Raw genomic sequence first — 18,103 nt, 5'->3', positions numbered from 1 at the left:
GTGTCCCTGCCCATGGCAGGGAGGTGGAACTGGATGGGCTTTAAGGTCCCTCAAAAGACCTGGGCAGAACTGCTGGTCAAAGGAGGGACAATGCATGTCTGGGCTGTATCTTGCAGAGGTTTTACAAGCCTCTAATAAGCTCTGCTGAACATCTGCAAATGGCACATTTCAGAGCCTAATTAATCCCAGCTTCATTGACTTTCCATCAGGATTAGCAGAATAAGGTCTTCTTGATTTTAGAGCTACGTTTTGCCTTTGCACTCTTAATAAATTTAAAGTTTCTAGCCCATGCATGGAAGGATTAAAATTCTTCACATGATCAAGCTGAAAAAAAGGTATGTTAGCACTGGCTATACAAACAGACTTTGATAAAATGTTCTAAAAATAGAAACAGGAAAAAATTATGTAGGACTCAACAGGAGAACTAGAAGGCAGAATTTGCCTTTCAGACTTTTAAGAGAGATAAATTTATTAACAACTGAAAACAGTGTGTTATAATGGAAAGCAAGAGGTAGACTTGGCTCTCAATATCATTCTTTGCTCAGTTGCTTTTGTATCTTCAATTTAAAAAAATCAAATACCTGAAAAGCAGTTTCAAGGTTTGCCCAAACACAAATGGTAGAAGAATTTAATTAAAATAGACTTAAGCCCATTTTTGGCAGGCACAAGTACCTGTGTGGAAAGACCTGTGTTCCCTGAACTTGATTTGAATGTCACAACTCAGAGTGACCAGACTGGAGTCAAATTATTAACCAGCACAAGAGGATGTGCACAAAAAGTTCTCCTTATTTTAGCTTGACTGAAATCAACAGGCCTGGGACTCAGACGAGTGAGGTGACAAATGTCACCCGTTGCCTGGAGGCCACCAACCCACGGCTGTTTTCTGTGGGCTCCACTTAGGGCACGTGGGAGGTACTTTGGGTCACCAGACCCTGTGATGAAAACCTCATTCAAGGTCTGTTACAATAATGCTCTTACCTCCCACTTGGTCTCCTCAATCTTTGGGAGAAACTCAGCCTGCTCCTTCTTGAAAGCCACAAATTTCTTCTCCAGTTCCTCTCGCTGCTGGAGGAGTTGTCCCATGTCATCCTGGAGTTTTTTTTTCTCCTGCTGGAGCTTGAAAATCTGGAGCTGCAGAGCCTGCTGAGCCCGCTGCGCCTTTTTAGAGACCTGCTGCAACTTGTTGGCATAATTCTGCCTCAGGTCCTCCATCTCCCTCTCCCAGATCTTCTGCTTCTCCTCGAACACCTGGAAGATGGCCGCCTCGCTCTTGTCCAGGTTCCTCCGCATCTGGAGCACCTCCTGCTCCTTCTCCCACAGCCGATCCTCCAGGTCCTGGATGATATCATCGGTCGAGGGCGAGTGGAAAGGCATCGTTTCGTTGAGATGGTTCAGTCTGTTGAAGGACGAGGTGCTCTTGCTCGAGGACCGCCCGCTGTCTGAGGTAGATATCCCGTTGTATCCCACGATGTTCTTCTCCACGTAGGTGGTCCCGATGCGGTTGATGTGGCTCGTGGAGGCGCTCATGGGGCCCACGTGCTGGCTGTAGCCCGTCCCGTAGGTGGGCAGGCTCGTCAGCGAGTTACGCCCCGAATCCGAGAGCCCCCCGCCTTGGTTTGTAGTCCTGTTAAGGCTGCTCTTGTCGAGTCCCGCCTTGGGTGCGGACGGGCTATTGCTGTTGGCATGGTTCAAGCTCTTTCTGTTCTCTGCCATCCCGTTGCTCTGCGGCGGGCAGAGGTTCTGCATGGAATGGAAGTTTTTAGGAACTACTGGTTTAAAGGCTGAGGGTCTAACTAAGGGCTCATTGCTCTGCAAAAAGGAAAAAGGACCACGCATCAAACACGGCAGGAGGCTCGGTAACGACACACAAAAGAGACACATCGGCACGGGGTGGGGATGATGCAGCTTGGGCTGGCTCCTCATCCCACCCTGTTACACCCTGCACAATTTGGGGTTGCACATGAGGGACCTGTGGTCACTCATAGGGCACCACTTTGTCTTCCCTTGCCCCAGCTGAAAGGAAATAATCTTGACTCACCCCAAATCTGTGTGATTTTTGCCTGGAATACTCCTTGGTTTCTCTTAGCACTCTTTACAAGGAGGGCTGCCCCTTGCTTACCAGACCTGACCAAAATAACTCTGATTTGGGCTGATTGTATTTCTAGCCTTGAGGTTGCATTGGCCTTTTGCTGAAAGCTGAATTGAACCCCTGCATTAGGAGCCCTTTTGCCCCAGGGGCATCACATCTCCCTGCTGCCAGCAGTGACCTGTGCCCGTGGGGACCTCATGTCCTGCTTGTGACACCAGCTTGTCCCCAGCAGTGACACCAGGCAATGAACATGCTGGAGCTGCTCTTTATTTGAAATTTGTGGTTTCTGTGGGCATAAGCGATGCTAGGGGACAATGGATCACAGCTGTAAGGGATTTAGAAAGGATTTTAAAACCTTGTGTATTCCTCACCCCATCAATGTACCATTAGAGACAAAATTTTCCTCAAAATGGGATTGCGTCTCCCATACCGCAGGTTGGATTTTAGGTGAAAATTAAACCAGAGGAAGCCACAGTGTTTTGAAAATGCCTTTCAGGAGAAACAGAACAAGCCCCAGTGAACAGGTTGGAGGCAGGAGACCAAGTGTGAGACTGAGATGGACTGCAGGGGCTGTTGGATTTAACAACGCTGGAGAAAAGGCCACCAAACACTGTAGAAATAATACTGGACACAAATTATGGAAGTCACTGGAGCAGAGCAGCAGGCTACATAAAACATGGCTGGCTCTGGGGCTCTGCTCCTCCAGGCCTGGAAGATTTTGCTCCCTGAAGCCAATGTGAGCCACAAGGACTGGGCTGGGCTGGGAGATAACATTTGCAGGAGTATTTTCCAAGCCTTGTTCCTCAAAAGGGGCACTGGGATTCTGAACAGATGCTCGTGGCTGCTTTCAAGCAACAGCTTTAGGTGGCAGTGGGTGGTTGGAAACTGCCTATAAAAGGCACAAAACATGAGAGTGGGACTCAGATGGTGGACCTACTGAAACAGGAGCCATGTCCAGCTCCCTCCCCATCCTTCAGGGAGGTAGGCCCAGCATCCTGGGGGCGTTGGAATAGCCAGTGACTTAAATACAGGCTTAACTGAGCTGGAAACTTCACTGTGGGAGACTTGTGGTCATGCCCTTGGGTTCCTCAAGAACCAACAACGTCCTTGAAAGCCATAAGAATTATATAATCTCTCCATAAAAATGTACAAAGTAAGAATTAGACCACCAGAATTGCACCACTGCCCAAGGCCTCATGGTCTGTGCTTCCAGAGATGTGCCACGGCCAGGCAGCTCCTCCAGGAGGTCCTCACCTGGTCTAGTTTGCCGGAGATCGGCAAAATCTTTGGTGGGTTACCGGGCTCTCGGTACTGGGGAGGCGGCGGCAGGTTCTTCTCGTTGTTGGTGGTCACGTTGCCGCAGATGTCCATCTTCACCTTCTCGCTCTTGCGCAGGTCGCCGTTGATGTAGAGGGAGTTGGAGACTTTCTCCGACTTGTAGGTCTTCTCCTCGCCGGAGTAGCGGTTGGAGATCTCCCGCGCGGAGTAGCCGTTGCGGGAACCTTCCGTCTGCCGGCCGGTGCTCTGCGTCCGAGTGCCCACGCTCTTCATGGCGAACTCCTGGTCGTTGGCCACTCCGCTGCCCACGCTCCCCATGGTGCTCCTGGGGATGGTCTGGGAATGCCGGGGGGCGAAGCCGTGGAAGTTCTCCGGGCTGGGGTAGGTCGGGTCACTGAGGAAGGGCAGCGTCTCTAGCGTGGCCATGGCAGCGTCGGGGTGAGGTGGAGGCACAGCTCAGTGGCACTGGGACAGGGAGGGAAAAGGGATGTTAAAGAGATGCTTTTTGTCTGCTGCGCCCTTTGCAGGTGGAAATCATGTCCCAGTGATGGGGTTCTTGGCCTCTCTACGAACCCCAGATCCCTTGGAGGATCAGAATTCCCCAAATCGCACCCAGTGCATTCAAAAAGAGCTCCTAATCTTCTCAATCCAAGGGTTGGTGTTCCCAGGGGAGTGGGCTGCTCCATAAGCCCACTTAGTAGGCACAGCTCTGCAGCATTGCTGAGACACGACCATTTGCTGTTCCCAAGCTTGCATTATTTCTGTCACCTTTCCCAGGTTTGAACAAGTTTGGGCTCCTGTGGGGATAGAAGATCTCCATCCCTGGTCCTGGCTCATACAAGTGCTCCCTCCAATGCATCCCTTAGAGATGATATCACAGGGCTTAAGCAACACTCCCTCTTCCTTGTGATTGTTGCTCACCTGAACTTGAACTTTTAAAAAGATGCTTTTGTCCAGGTGTCATCCTATATTTTCTTTTAAATATTTATTCCCCTTCTTCATTTGATTCTTACTTCAGCTGTGCATTGGATTGGCCAAAAGTAGGCCGTGGGGCATGGATAATGTGCAAATAATAATTTTAGAAATTGTCTTTGACCAGAGTTGTCCTGGGGCCAATTATCCTTGGGACATCCATCTCACATATCTAGATGCCCTTCGTCAGCTTTTACACAAAGATGTAAAATCTCATTTAAGGAAATAAACAACCCATGACAACCCTTTTTTTGTTGCCTCATTGAATAATGGAGAATTTGAACCCTTACCAGCCAAGAATGTTATTTCAGGGAAGGGAAAAAGTAGATTGCAAATTTTGGGTGACTGAAGTGAATCCTGGGTCTCTGCATCTGGGGAAAGACACAGCTCAATTTTGGCACTGGTGTACAAGTGTCCAGGCCTCTGGGGGAGTGTCTGTGTCCTCTCAGTGCTGCTGCAGAAAGGTTTGAGTGTCCCTGGAGTCCTGCCTCAGATCTGCCAGTCTGTGCAGATGTCCCTGATACCCTCAGACTAGACATGGCTGAACCAATCCTGGAGGAGCAGGGTCAGTGGACAGCTGTGGACACTCAGCTGACCAGTGCCCACCCAGCCTTACAGAGCTCATTTACTCAGTCCCTATGGGCCAGAATGGATGATTTTCTTTTGTCTTAGGCACACTCAGCTCCAGGTTTTCCAGCATAAACCATCCTGGCAGTGTGGGGACTAAAGCAGGACTTAAGGGCAGTGGGATGTGCAGGTTTCTCCATGGATGGGATAAAAATAGTGATGCCCTTTGGAAAGAGGTTCGGGGATGGAGGAACTCAGGCAGGTCCAGCAGGAAGGGGAGATGGAGAAAATCCCTATTTCCCTCTCCTTGGAGCAGGGATGTTCATCCAGCCCTCCCTGAGTAAAGCAGGAGAGCTGGATTTATTTCCCTGGAGAGCAAGCTGAGGTCTGGAGCTCAGCTCCCATGTGGTGTCTCACAGGGCCTTGCTATTTGCACTAATAATGGAACGGGAAAAAAAATTAAAAAGGTTAAAGCACAGTCTGTGCCGCTCAACTTTGCTTTTATTAAACTGCATTTCTGGAGGCTTCTCCTCCCCCTTTTCCAGCATCCTGCCCTGTCCAAATTACAGCCTGAGTGGGCAGATGTGGCAACTGCTGTGCCAGTGCAAGGTGTCCCTGCCCATGGCAGGGGATGGCACGAGATGGGATTTAAATCCCTTCCAACCCAACCCACTGTGGGATTTTATGCAGCAATGAACATTCAGGGAACTCTCTGTACTCCCTGCTAAGCATGTCCAGTTTGCACCTCTGTCCCCAGCAGATGATCTGATGTCATTCCCTGGTGAAAGTCTAAAGAGCAGTAAAGGAGGATGACATGAGCATGTGTGGGGATCCACTACAGTCAAAACACGAGTGTTTATCAGTCATTAGTGATGAAACTTCTGCCAGCAGCAAGGAGTGGCAGGGCCTTGTCACATATCAGGCAGGTGACACTGGGACACATGCTCTGAGCAGCACTCAAAGGCTCATGACCCTGTCACACCCTGAAGACACTTTCCAAGGAACATCATCACTGACAGTTCACGAGTGCACAACGCCCAGGGGTTAATCCAGGTGCCTGCTGAGCACCTGGAGACTCGGCTGGGCTATGGAGCAAGGAGGAAGGATGGAGAACACCCACCTGGAGTTGTACTCAACCAACGGTGCCTTTGGATTTTATGAGTCAAGGGAAGACGTTTTGTCCTGCTAATTTAGGAATAACCTGCTTTTCAGTGACTTTGGGAATCTTTATAGGCTGTGATTTCTTTTTATGGGACACCAGGCACCACAGGAGGGATGTGCTGGAAGGTCTCAGCTCCAGACAAGGAAGTGGCATCGTCTCCTTTCAGTGCTCCCCAGCCAGCAGAGCAGAAATTCAGGTTACCTTTCCCTCACTGGGTAAATTTCACGGTGACATTTGCACATTTACATTCACTCTCTGAGGGCAGGATGAGGTCACTGGAAAGTTTGATCCTTCCAAAAGAGGAAAAATAAAAGGGCCAACACAACAACAAGCGTTTTCTTTCAACTGGGAGTCATCCAAGAAAATATTCTGAAAAAAACCTTGTTCTTAGCTTATGTTTACTGCAAACCCGGGATCTGATAAACAGACAAGTGTTACAAATATGTTGTTAGGGAGATTCCAGAAGTGCCAACAGATCCCTGACAGTACAGCTTTGTTTGCCAAAAAGGGCCATTTTTGTGAGAACAACAACTCTTGGGTTTGTATCTTCTGGCCAGCTCCAGTTCCTGCTCAGGTTTTACATTGGTTGTTCCTCAGCTGAACTGTGAAATCAAATTTTGAGCACAGGAATAACATTGCCACGCTCCAGCACAGAACAGGATGGTTGTTTTTTTCTCCTCCCAGGTTAGGGGGAATGTGTGATTAAAAACTTCCTCAGGACGTTTCATCTCTTTAAATCTCATCATCTCTGTGGTGACAGGACAAGAGGGAATGGCTTCAAACTGACAGGGCAGGGTTAGGTGGGATATTGGGAAGAAATTCTTGACTGAGGGTGGGGAGGCCCTGGCACAGATTGCCCAGAGACGCTGTGGCTGCCCCTGGATCCCTGGAAGTGTCCAAGGCTAGAGCTTGGAGCAATCTGGGATAGTGGAAGATGTCCCTGCCTGGAACAAGATGCTCTCTAAGGTCCCTTCAAACACAAACTATGCTATGATTCCATAACTGCCTCCCTGCTGTGGGAACATGAACTCAAAGTGGGTGATTCCCAAGGCTGCTGAGCCTGGCAGTCCATGATCACAGGGAGGCTGAGGGAAGCTGGATGGTTTGCCTTTAGCAGCACTTCATTCCCGTATCCGTCCTTTAGGAGGAAGGAGGAGTCACCCTTGAGCATGGCTGGGCTCGGTAGAGACCCCCAAGCCACCTCAGAGGGGCAAAAGTGTCCCTGTGGTTACAGTGACAACCCGAGTGAAGGGACTTTCTGCAGACACGAAGAAGAGAACTCCTCCAGAACAAACACTGAGCTGAATCCCAACTTCCCAGCATTCCTGTGTTAACAAAAGCTAAAAAGGTTTTCTTTGTCTGCCTGGCTCGACCCAAGGCTCCCTTCCTGGTAGCCATCTCCATGCCAGCAACTTGCCAAGGAAAGATGCCTTATTTCATCAGTACAGTTGACTTTCCCTGCCCAGGAATACTGGGAATCCACAGATTTCATGTTGCACCACCATCCTATCCGACTGCAGTGGCCTCTTGGCCTTTCCTGCCTCAGAGACAACAATATTTTGATGCCTGATGCAGAAAATCTGGGGTGAAATGTCCTTTTCCCCAGCTATGGTGGGAAAACTCTGCATGTCCACCTCTTAGCAAGGTTTCCCATCATGCCTGCAGCTCCAGGACACTCCTGGTTGCTATCGTAAATACAGTAATTTGTAAAATAACAACTGTGTCTTCACACTTGCTCTACTCACATGATTCAGTGAATGCCTTCCAGTTAAAAAGAAGAAAAATTGCTCTGAGATAAGCAGCTGAATGGTTAACTAAGACTAAATTATGGAGGTCTGGCTCTGTTTCTGCTTGAGGAGGTTAATTGTTAACACTCTCCTAACAAAGGCCTTCAGGAGACAGACATACCTCGGCACTGTGCCACGGGAGAAGGGAATCAATCACCAGTCTTGGGCACGGAGAACTCCTGCAAAGAGCCCCAGAGCAGGGCAGGGCCTTGGCACACGTGCCATCCCCAGCATGTGGTGCTGCCAGCACGGGCAGCAAAGGCATCTGAAGGTCAAAAATTCCCCCCCTTGCCAAGTGTGGTAACAGGTGTGCCCCTGACCTTCATTAGTCAGGTTTGTTTGCGTGGCTTTAACGAGTGAGCGATTACTGACACGATAAACCTGTGCTCTGCTCTGTTGTTTTATAGGGGAAGGAGCTACACCTGCCCGGTGTTTAGGGCTCAGGTTGGCTCTGCCAGTTTGTTGGCAGCAGTGCCAAGGGGTTGGTTTGGCTGGAGGAGGAAAAGGCAGCACGTCCTGGGGTGGTGGAACAGGTTGGGAATGGTGGGAAAGGGTGGGAGGAAGAATGGCTGTGATAATTTCAGCTGCATACGTGGAGAGGGAAGGGAAGGACAGAAATGGGTTAGCAGTGAAGACCCTGTAGGGAAAAAAACCACCTGAGTCCAGTGAGGCATTAACAAGCCCTGGGGAAAAACCACCACTGAAACCCAATATTTGCAACTGCACTCGGAGAATCACAGAATCACAAAATTATTTAGGTTGGAAAAGCCCTCAAAGACCACGGAGTCCAACTGTTCCCCCAGCATTGCCAAGGCCACCAATGACTATGTCCCCAAGTGCCACATCCACAGAGCTTTTAAATCCCTCCACGGATGAGGACTCACCACTGCCCTGGGCAGCTATGCCAGGACTGGACACCCTTTCCACGAAGAATTTTTTCCTAATATCCAGTCTGAACTTCTGTTTAGAGACCATTTCCTCTTGTCCTCTCAGTTTCAGGTGCAGGTTTGAGTCACATCCCTCTTCTTCTCCCTTACCTCCCCTTGCACATCACATCCTCCAAAAAGGCCACTCAGCTCTGCCTATGTGTCACAGGCCATCACATGCCACTTCCTTAGGGCTGGACCCAAACCTTGGATTGGTTCAAGAGGCAAGGACACCACAGCTCTCCTCCCACCTGGCTCCAGCACCTCCTGTTCTCCCACACCCTTCTCAAGTTGCTCAGTCTGAAGAGGGGAACAGAATGAGCTTTCCTCGTCCCTCACAGGCATTTTTTCCAGCCCTCAAGTAATTCTTGTGGCTCTTTTCTGTGCCTCCTCCAACTGCTTTCCCCCCATCCTGGCTCGGTGGCTGCCAGGTTTTCCTCCACCACTGAAATATGGCACGAACGCACTTGAACCTGTCTGCAAAAACATGCAAATCTCGAGCCTTTCAACCACAAGCTTTTTCCACAACCAAAAGCCAGATGAAGTCAGAAGAACAACTCTTGCTCCTTCCCTAGGACACAAGCCTCTCTTTTCCCATTTAGCCCTCCACTGTAGACCTTTTTCCTCGCATTCAGAGCTAAAAAAGCAAACTCAGGAAGGCAGGTTGGAGGGTGAAGTAGTGGCAAATTTTGTAGCCACCCTCTGACACCTTTTGGGCCACGGGGTTGCTGTGTATCTGCACATTTTCCACCCTTCTGTGCAAAGGATTTATTATTGGATTTACTTTTGGACACAATCCTGAGTAAAGTGCTCTAGGGAGCCCTGCTGGAGCCCAGAGGTTGAACTTGGACTACCCAGCATGGTAATCCTGCCTAGCGACATCCAGTTTGGGGATGTGGGGACCATCCTGTCCCTCTGTGACCCCCCACTGTCCAACTGCACCTGTCCCAGCACCTGGGAGCACTGAGGGCTCTGCACAGGGACCTGCAGCATCCTCTGGATTACTGGGCCCAGTTCAAAGCCCTCAGCCCTCCCAGTACAAACCTAATTCTGAGACAGGAGGATCATGCTTTGCTTTCCACTCCTGAAAACGTGGCAGCATCAGGAGGGGGTGGCAGGATTAGGGGCAGGCAGGTCCCAGTTTTGGGGGGGTTTGGGGGCTGCGCTTCCTCGGGCTGCTGTGGGAAATAAAAGCGAGCCGGCTGAGAAACATTTCCTTTTCCTTTCCGCCTGCTAATGAGATAATTACAGCCTTTTGTATTCAGGGAAACTACTTTCTCATTATGGGGGCCGCATCAGCTATTTACATAATAAGCCTGAAACAAAAGAGATGAGATGAAAAGACCCAGGCGGCTCTTCGGGGGAGCTCTTGTTGAGCTGCCAAGGGACAGCCTGCAGGATGATGGATTCCTCCATCCCCAGAGCTCCTCTGGTCCAGAGTGGGTGGCAGCATTTGATTCAGGATGTCCCCAGCATGGGATGCTCCTCAGTGTCAGCTGTGGGGTCCCCAAGGCCCTCAGAATCAGCCTTTTCATAAACCAGCCATCGCAATTCCCGATGCCAAAGGATTTGGGAGGGTGGCCATAAATGGAAACCCATGTCAAGGAGAGTCCTGTCACACTTGTGGGGCTCACAGAGGTACCTGGGGACGAGTCCCACCTCCAGAGGGTGTTTGGTACCAAACTGGCCCATCCCTTGTCCCATCTCCTGTGTCCCAGTTTCCTCCAGCTGTAGTCAAGGGACTTTCTGGTATCAACCTGTCCCATCCCATGTCCCATATCCCTATTCCTCATTTCACTTTCTGGCCAAAGGACATGATGGCTACCAGACTGTCCCAGCCCATATCCCTGTCCCCTCAATTGGCCAAGGGATGCATTGCTTACAAACCTGTCCCATCCCATTTCCCATTTCCCCGTTCCCCATTCCCCCAGCTGGCCAAGGGACACAGTGTGTACCAACCTGTCCCACCCCATATCCCAGTTCCCTGCCCCCACAGCTGGCTAGGGGGACACTGGGTACCAAACTGTCCCATCCCACATCCCAGTGCCTCATCCCCCAGCTGACCAAGGGACTCTCTGTGTACCAAACTGTCCCTGCCAGCCCTGCCACCTCCCTTCCCCAATAAAGGCCCCATTGTTCTCCCCGACAAAGCCTGAACAGTGCAGCCTGCTCCACCTTCCCTGGCCAGTCCTCCCACTCTGCTATCAGCTTTCCTCCCTCGGCTGGTCGCTGTGTTTAAGGGACACAGGCCACTGCCACCCTGTCCCCATCCCCCAGGACGTGGCAGGAGGGGGAATCATGGCAAAGCACAGCCACAATCTGCACTGTGGAGCACATGGCCTTGGCTCCATGCCCTCTTGCTTGTCCTCCTTCCCTCTCCGCTCCCTGAGGGTGTTCCAGGAATGGACACCCCTCACAGCTTCCTGGAAACCCCTCACTGACAGTAAAATTACCAATGAATCAATCTGGGCATGGCTATTGCTCATCCAGAACAAGCTGCTCCACCTGTCCCAGGCCCACCTCCACCCCAGCTCCTCATCTCAGGGTGTTGCCAGTTTTATTCCACATGATTTTTCTGGATCCAAAAAAGCAGACAGAGTGGAATTAAAAACCAAGCACCTGGCAGGTCATGCCAGTCTTGAGCTGTTCCAGTAAAGAAAGAAATCAGAATTATTCTGGAGGCTGCAGCGAGGTGGGCAAAGCCCCAGAGAAACCTTGGCAGGTGACATGGAGGTGTGACAAGGCACATTTGTACAGTCCCAGGGAGGATTTTTGGTCTCCATCCTTGGTGGTTTTCAAGCCCTGCAAGGAGCAGGCAGTGTCCACCAGCAGCAAGATGAGCTGCAGAGCTCCTGAAGTCCTCTTCATCAGGAATTATCCTGCCATGGAGATTTTGTCAGCCAGACCGGGGCTATCCACCAGCATTCCCCTGGCCAGAGTCCTCATCCTCAGGGGTTTTTCCCCCTTTCCCCCATCTGCTATCAGAGCCCTGGGTTTGGATCCAGGCTGGCAGATAGGATTTCCCGTGACATGCCATGTCTGTCCCCATTGTCCCAAGGGGCAGAGTGCCAGCAGGACAGGATGGTTTCAATCTCAGCCCAAACTGCCATCCCAAATCCCATGTGTCCATCGGGAAAGGTTCATCCATGCTCTCACCTGTGACCCTTGTGACCCCCAGAAGATGCTCAGGGCCAGCTGTGTCATTGTCCCCATTGAGGTCCCGACAGCAACCTCTGCCCAGGAAAGCACCAGCTTTGGTGGCACAGGGAAAACTCCCTGAATTCCCTCAGAACAGGGGAAGGGCAGTTTGATGGAGGAACCTCAGTGCTGGCTGCAGGCCTGAGGGTCTGGGGTGCTCCATGCCATGCTTGGGGCCATCCCAGCCCTGTGTGCCTCAGTTTCCTCTTGTTACTGGGCTGCCCACTGGATCCAGGGTTAGCTTTCCCCACCCTGAACAATTCATCTCCCTGCACCCCATCTCTGACCCTCTGGAGTGAACACAGCCCAGCAGGTACATCCCGTCCCAAAAAAAAACACCTGGAAAGGGTCCAGGTGCCAATCCACTGAAAACCCTTCAGGAAGGTGGCTGAGTCCGTGGTGTCCCTGCTACAAGGGGAAGCTTCTGGTCACCCCTGACAGTCTGACACCACAGAGCTTCATCCCTTGCCTGGCTCCCCAGCCTGAGCTCCCAACCTCAGGCTCCCTTGCCTGAGCATCCTCTCACATCCTTACATCCCAAATCTCAGGGATCCTGATGTGATTCCCAGCCACAGCCCCACTCCTTGGCCCCAAATGCCGGGAAGAACCCCTTTCTTTGTCACCAGATCCCCCAGCACGATTTAGATCCCCGCCGTGGGGGGAAGGCCTGATCATCCCTTCGGGATGAGCCATCACCCCCAGATCGATCCCAAACAGCATCCCCACGAGCCCCGCCTGGCTCTGCCATCCCCAAACTTTGCCCAAACCTCTGTCCCCCCAGGAAGGACAACGAGGGGACAGCCACCGGCCGCCCACGCCACCAGCCCGGCCGTGATTTATCATTAACTCGCCCCGAGGAATTTCTCGGGCGCGCAGCCAGCCCGGGAAGCGCTCGCTCCTCCCCGGACAGCAAACCCCGCGGTGGCTTGTCCCGACAGTGCCTTGTCCCCACGGCCGGAATGAGCGCTGCAAAACCCGAGTTGTGCCCCAAAATCCACCGGGGTGCGAGGTGCCGGTGCTGGGGGCTTCCAGCTGGATCCAGGGGGTGTTTGTAGAGGGGGAAATCGCAGCTTTCCCCACCCTGAGCCACCCATCTCCGCGCACCCCAGCTCCGCTCCCACCCCCGGGGCGAACGCAGCACGCTGTTCCCCCCAAAAAATCACCTGTAAAGGGTCCCACCAGCTCAGCCTTTCGTCAATCCACCCCTTCGCTCCCCTGCCCGGCCCCAAACAAAGACACCCAGCCAGAGGGGGAAGGAGAGGGAAGGAGAGGGAAGGAAAGATCCCGAACAAGCCGGCACCCCCCGGGATTTACCTGGGCAGCCCAGGGGGGAGTCCTGCAGCTCCCCATCCTCCGCGAAATTCATTGTTTCCCTGCTCGGTATCCCGGAAAAAAGTCCAAAATAATACCTGCGGAGAGCAACCTGCTGCTGGGCTGGGGCCAAGGGCTGCCCTTCGCTCGGTGGGATTGGCCACGGCGCCCGCAGGAGCTTAACTCTTTGTGCCCACGTCCGGCAGGGATTTTGGGAAGGGATGGCTCCCTCTTCCTCAAACGGGGATTTGGGATGATGGTTTGCTTTAGCTTAAATGGGAGCTTTGGAGTCAGACGCTGGGTTTTGCTGAAATAAGGATTTGGAGTTTGATTTTTTTTAATTTTCCAAATGGGGATTTTGGGGTCTGATGGCTTGGTGGCATGAATAGGGATTTGGGATCTGAAAGCTTGGTTTTGTTGAAATAGGGGTTTGGGGTTCAGGGGCTTGTTTTTGCTCATACAGGGAATTTGGGGTTGGACCGCTTGTTTTTCTTCAAATGAGAATTTTAGGATCTGACAGCTTGTTTTTGCATAGAGGAAGTTTTGAGGGTCCAACAGCTTGTTTTGCTTAATAGGAATTTTGAGCTCTGACTGCTGGGTTCTATTATTATTATTATTATTATTATTATTATTATTATTATTATTATTTTCTCAAATAGGGGATTTCAAGCTCCCTGAACTTGGTTTTGCTCAAATGAGGAATTTGAGATTCAGTTTATTTAACAAGGATTTTAGGATCTGACAACTGGGGTTTGGGGATTTTTTTAAAAAAAGGAATTTTGGGATCTGATGGCTTGGTTTTGCTCAAATGGAGATTTTAGGGTCAGGTAACTTCTTTTGGCTAAAGGGGGATTCTGGGGTCTGACAGGTAGCTTTTCCTCAAACAGGGATTTGGGGTCTGACTGGCTCTTTTGGTTTTTGTTAATTTGTTTGTTTTTGAAAAAGGGGATTTTAGAATCTGGAGGCTTTTTTTTTTTTTTTCCCATAAATAGAGATTTGGGGCTCTAACAGCTGGGCTTTTTTCAAATGGAATTTTGGGGCCTGACAACTTGGTTTTTTGTTGGTTTTTTTTCAAGTAGAGATTGCTCAAAGCAGCTCATTTTCACTCAAATGGTTATTTTGGGGTCTTCCTAGCAGAAGACTCTCCTCTTCAACTCTCCCATCTTTATGGGGATGCCTCCCTGCTGCATGTCTGAAATGAAAATCCATGCAGGGCTCTAAGAAGGGCAGAGAATTGGATGGATGGGATGGATGAGATGGATGGGATGAATGGGATGGATGGGTGGATGGGATGGATGGATGGATGGGATGGATGGGATGGATGGGATGGGATGGGATGGGATGGGATGGGATGGGATGGGATGGGGGGATGGGATGGATGGGATGGATGGGTGGATGGATGGGATAGATGGGTGGATGGGTGGATGGGATAATGTATCCAGAGAATCCCAGAATAGTTTAGTTGGGAAAAGCCCATCCCATTCCACCCCCTGCCATGGGCAGGGACACCTTCCACTATCCCAGCTTGCTCCAAACCCCATCCAACCTGGCCAAAATCTGGACCTGGATGCTGCCCTCCTTCCTTCCCTCATTCAGAGCCGAGTCCTGGTGCCACAGGATGGTCCAGAGCTCCTTTTCCCCCTTTCCCAGCTGCCAGAGATCCAGCAGGAGAGCAATCAGCCTTCCCTTCGGGGGCCGTCCAGCCTCGGCACTTACTCTGGATTATTTGCAGTCATGGAGGGAGGGAAATAAAACCACACAAAGCTACCACTAATTTAGACTTATTTGCTCAAGTGAATTTTCTGTTGGCAGGATGGCTGGGGATCAAAGGAGTCACCGGCTGGGGCCTTGCAAACGGTGGGCAAATTACAGCAAGAGCAGTAAAACAGCAATAATGCCAAAATAATGAAATACGGGTTAATGTGCATTTAAACCAGGGCAAAACACACTGCTGGGGTGCACGGGGAAGGTGTGAATTATACCAAAATGCATTCCTGTGGAGATTCAAGCTCTTAATTTTGGCCTTTAGCTCCAGAAGCAGAGAATTCCAACAAACAGGCTGGTTTTGGGATGCCTGTGCACCTTGGAAGTAGCCACGGGGAAAGAGAGGCCTTTCCATCCCTGGGACTGCTCTGGCAATAAGCAGGGATGGGATTCTCTGGGATGTGGACTCTTTTGGATTTTGGGGATTTGGGATTTGGGGATTTGGGGAAGCTGCACAGGAGCTGCAGCAGGCCAGGCTTGGCAGATCTCACAGGAGACAGGCGGTTTCCTGACACTGCAGCTGGTGGAGGCTGTGCTTGTGCTCCCTTTGGGAGCTGAGTTATGTCTTAGCGCTTCCCACAGATGAATAAATCATGATAGGAGAGACTTTGGAGAAGGCTGGAAACTCCAGGATAACCCGAGCTCCTGGCGCTCTCCGGCAAGGCTGAGAGCTTTTAAACTTTTGAACCCTGAGCTCGTGTTTCTAACCCAGGGCTTGGGTGGCTGAGACATGAACCTCTCTGCCCACCCAACTCACCTCCAGCAGAGACCCCCCAGCACCTCTGAGAGCCAGCAGAGACCCTCATTGTCACCCAGTACCCCTTTGTGCCAGGGCTCCTCACAGCCTGTATCCAGGTCACTGTGTTCCCCTGTTCCTGTGGGATAGAACCACCAAAGTTTGGTCTCAGCCCTTTGTGGGGTTTTTCCATCTCTGCACGGCCCTTTTTTGGGTGGCTGTGGTGGGACTGTGACCCCCAGACCCAGCCACCTGGGGTGACCTCCAGCCTGGACCTACAGTTTGCCACCAAAAAAGCCTTCCCTAGCCAGCCATGACGGCCTCGCTCTATCTTGGGGATGAGGCTTTGAACATCCACCCAAAGCCTTCTTCCTCCTGAGGAAAAGAAAAATGTACTCTTCAAAAATCCAAACTCTGTCCACACATCCTTCTTTTCTCTTTTCCTTTCCCTTGCAGGACTGGCAGGGTGATTTCCATTCTCCTGGAGCCATTTCATTCCAAGATCCCAAAGCTCTCTGAGCTCCTCGGGCTGCACCTGCAGGACTGGCTCAGTGTTTTCTGCACCGATCAGAGAAGGAGGAAAACATCAGCTGCAGTGAGGTCTGAAGGAGCAGCACTGGCCCAGGACTTTCCCCAGGGAACACGTGCAGAAAGCATTGATGTGCTCAGGCACGCGGCAAGGCGGTGGTGGAGATGGGAATGGGAGCAGAGACAGCAGCTCCCTGCATTGGGATTTCTTCCTTGAGAAAGAAGTCCTTCTTGTACTGCTCTTCAGTACAAGACATCCCAATGTGAGCTAGAGCCTCCCTCCTCTCTTCACCCAGACTCCTTTGGTTAGAGGGAAGATCATTTTCAAGGCATTGAGGAGCAGAAAAACCCCTAAATATGGTTAAATATGGCTATGGAACATACTTTGAGGTTGTGAACGAAGTGGCACTTTCATCCCACAATGTCTCAGTGCCTTGGCTGGGCAATGTCAAGGCCAGCCTGGCCTGGTGATGATGACAGCTCTGAATTTGTGCTGGAGGCCTCCAGAGCTTCCCAACAACCTAAACCCAGCTCAGACCTCAGCTCTGAGCTGACTGTGCCTCTAAGTGCTTGACATCCAACAGGTTGGACACTGAAACCAGAATTCCTGCACTATCACCCTGCCAGGCTTTGTTGGAAGCTCTTCCCCACTATCTGTTATTAAAGCAGAGATTTCCAGGCTGCTTTTCAGAGGAAAGACTCTGTTTTTTGTGACACTCAATGGATGTGGAACATCCCAGGGTTTCCCTGTGTTTGTGGAGAGATGCTGCTTTGCCTGATTTGTTGTGAGTGCCCTGCAGGGATCACAGGGACCACAGCCAAACGTGCAGGATGGAGCATGACTGCACCATGCCAGGAAATTCAATCTTTCTGCTGATAAAATCAGCAAAAATCAGGAATATTATTATCAATTTTTATCAGGAAAGATGATAAAATCCCCACCAGCCTGCACAGCCTGAGCAGGCTCTGTTGCTGAGCTCCTGGAATCAATGTCAGGATGTCACCCAGAGTTTATTTCTGCAAGAAGAAACTGGTGATGTGACACAACAAACCTTCTCTGCACCTGGGGGGGTCACCAGGGACATCCCACTGGTCTGGAAGTTAAAATGCTCAGAGAGGCTCTTCCTGCTCGTTAAGGGGAATAATTAGAGCCTGTGTGAGACCTCTTCATACCCACCCAGAGCTGGGGATGGGAGAGGAGCTTCTCCAAGCTGCCACAGGGATGACAGGGGGTCCTGAGGCTGACCCCAAAATGGGGTTGATGCCAGCTGCTGCAACGGGGGACACTTTCTATCTCCAATCCATGGCATCTGCCTGCTCAGCTTGAGCCAGCACGAACAAGCCAAAAGACTCTGGTTTATGTCATCCAGAGGGATGGTTTCCTATTCTGGAGAAAACATCCCTGCTGGTATAAGCTGTCTCCTCCTGGAGCCACACAGGGCAGACAAAGCCTCTCAGTGCTGGCAAGCCACAGCCTGGTGCACAGGCCAGGTTGTGCCATAAATCAGGAGAGGCTCCTGCATGTCCATCTGTGGGTGCTGAAAGCCCTGGGGGTGTGCTGGGTGCCTTGGCCAGGCGATGTGGGGCAGCTCTGGGCAGCCTGTGAATTATCAGGTTTCTCAAATAATGTCTAGACCAGAGAATTGTGGAATCAGAGAGTCATGGAATGGTTTGGATTGGAAGGGACCTTAAAGCTCATCCAGTTCCAAAGTCCTTCCACTATCCCAGGTTGCTCCAAGCCCTGTCCAACCTGGTCTGGAACACTTCCAGGGATCCACAGCTTCT

The 18,103-nt window shown here is 51.1% G+C and overlaps 1 protein-coding gene across 4 annotated transcripts in view; it reads right to left on the bottom strand.

Moving 5' to 3' along the window:
* Nucleotides 1-18,103, bottom strand: part of LZTS3 (leucine zipper tumor suppressor family member 3) — a 46,298-nt gene that overhangs the window by 8,754 nt on the left and 19,441 nt on the right. The window contains exons 1-3 of one of the 4 annotated variants that reach the window (XM_085059475.1): nucleotides 13,294-13,453; nucleotides 3,344-3,832; nucleotides 979-1,809 (exon numbers count right to left, since the gene is read on the bottom strand). In XM_085059475.1, the coding sequence (XP_084915601.1) occupies nucleotides 979-1,809; nucleotides 3,344-3,793 (1,281 nt within the window). In that variant the 5' untranslated portion in view covers nucleotides 3,794-3,832; nucleotides 13,294-13,453. Of the gene's footprint in view, nucleotides 1-978; nucleotides 1,810-3,343; nucleotides 3,833-7,976; nucleotides 8,193-13,293; nucleotides 13,454-18,103 lie in introns of those variants that run through there. The other 3 variants (XM_085059479.1, XM_085059478.1, XM_085059477.1) reach the window with 3 other exon arrangements.

Source organism: Lichenostomus cassidix, chromosome 4, assembly GCF_008360975.1.
Source record: "Lichenostomus cassidix isolate B80296 chromosome 4, HeHo_3.0, whole genome shotgun sequence".
Lineage (NCBI taxonomy): Eukaryota > Metazoa > Chordata > Aves > Passeriformes > Meliphagidae > Lichenostomus > Lichenostomus cassidix.
This window is presented reverse-complemented; position numbering and strand designations above follow the sequence as displayed.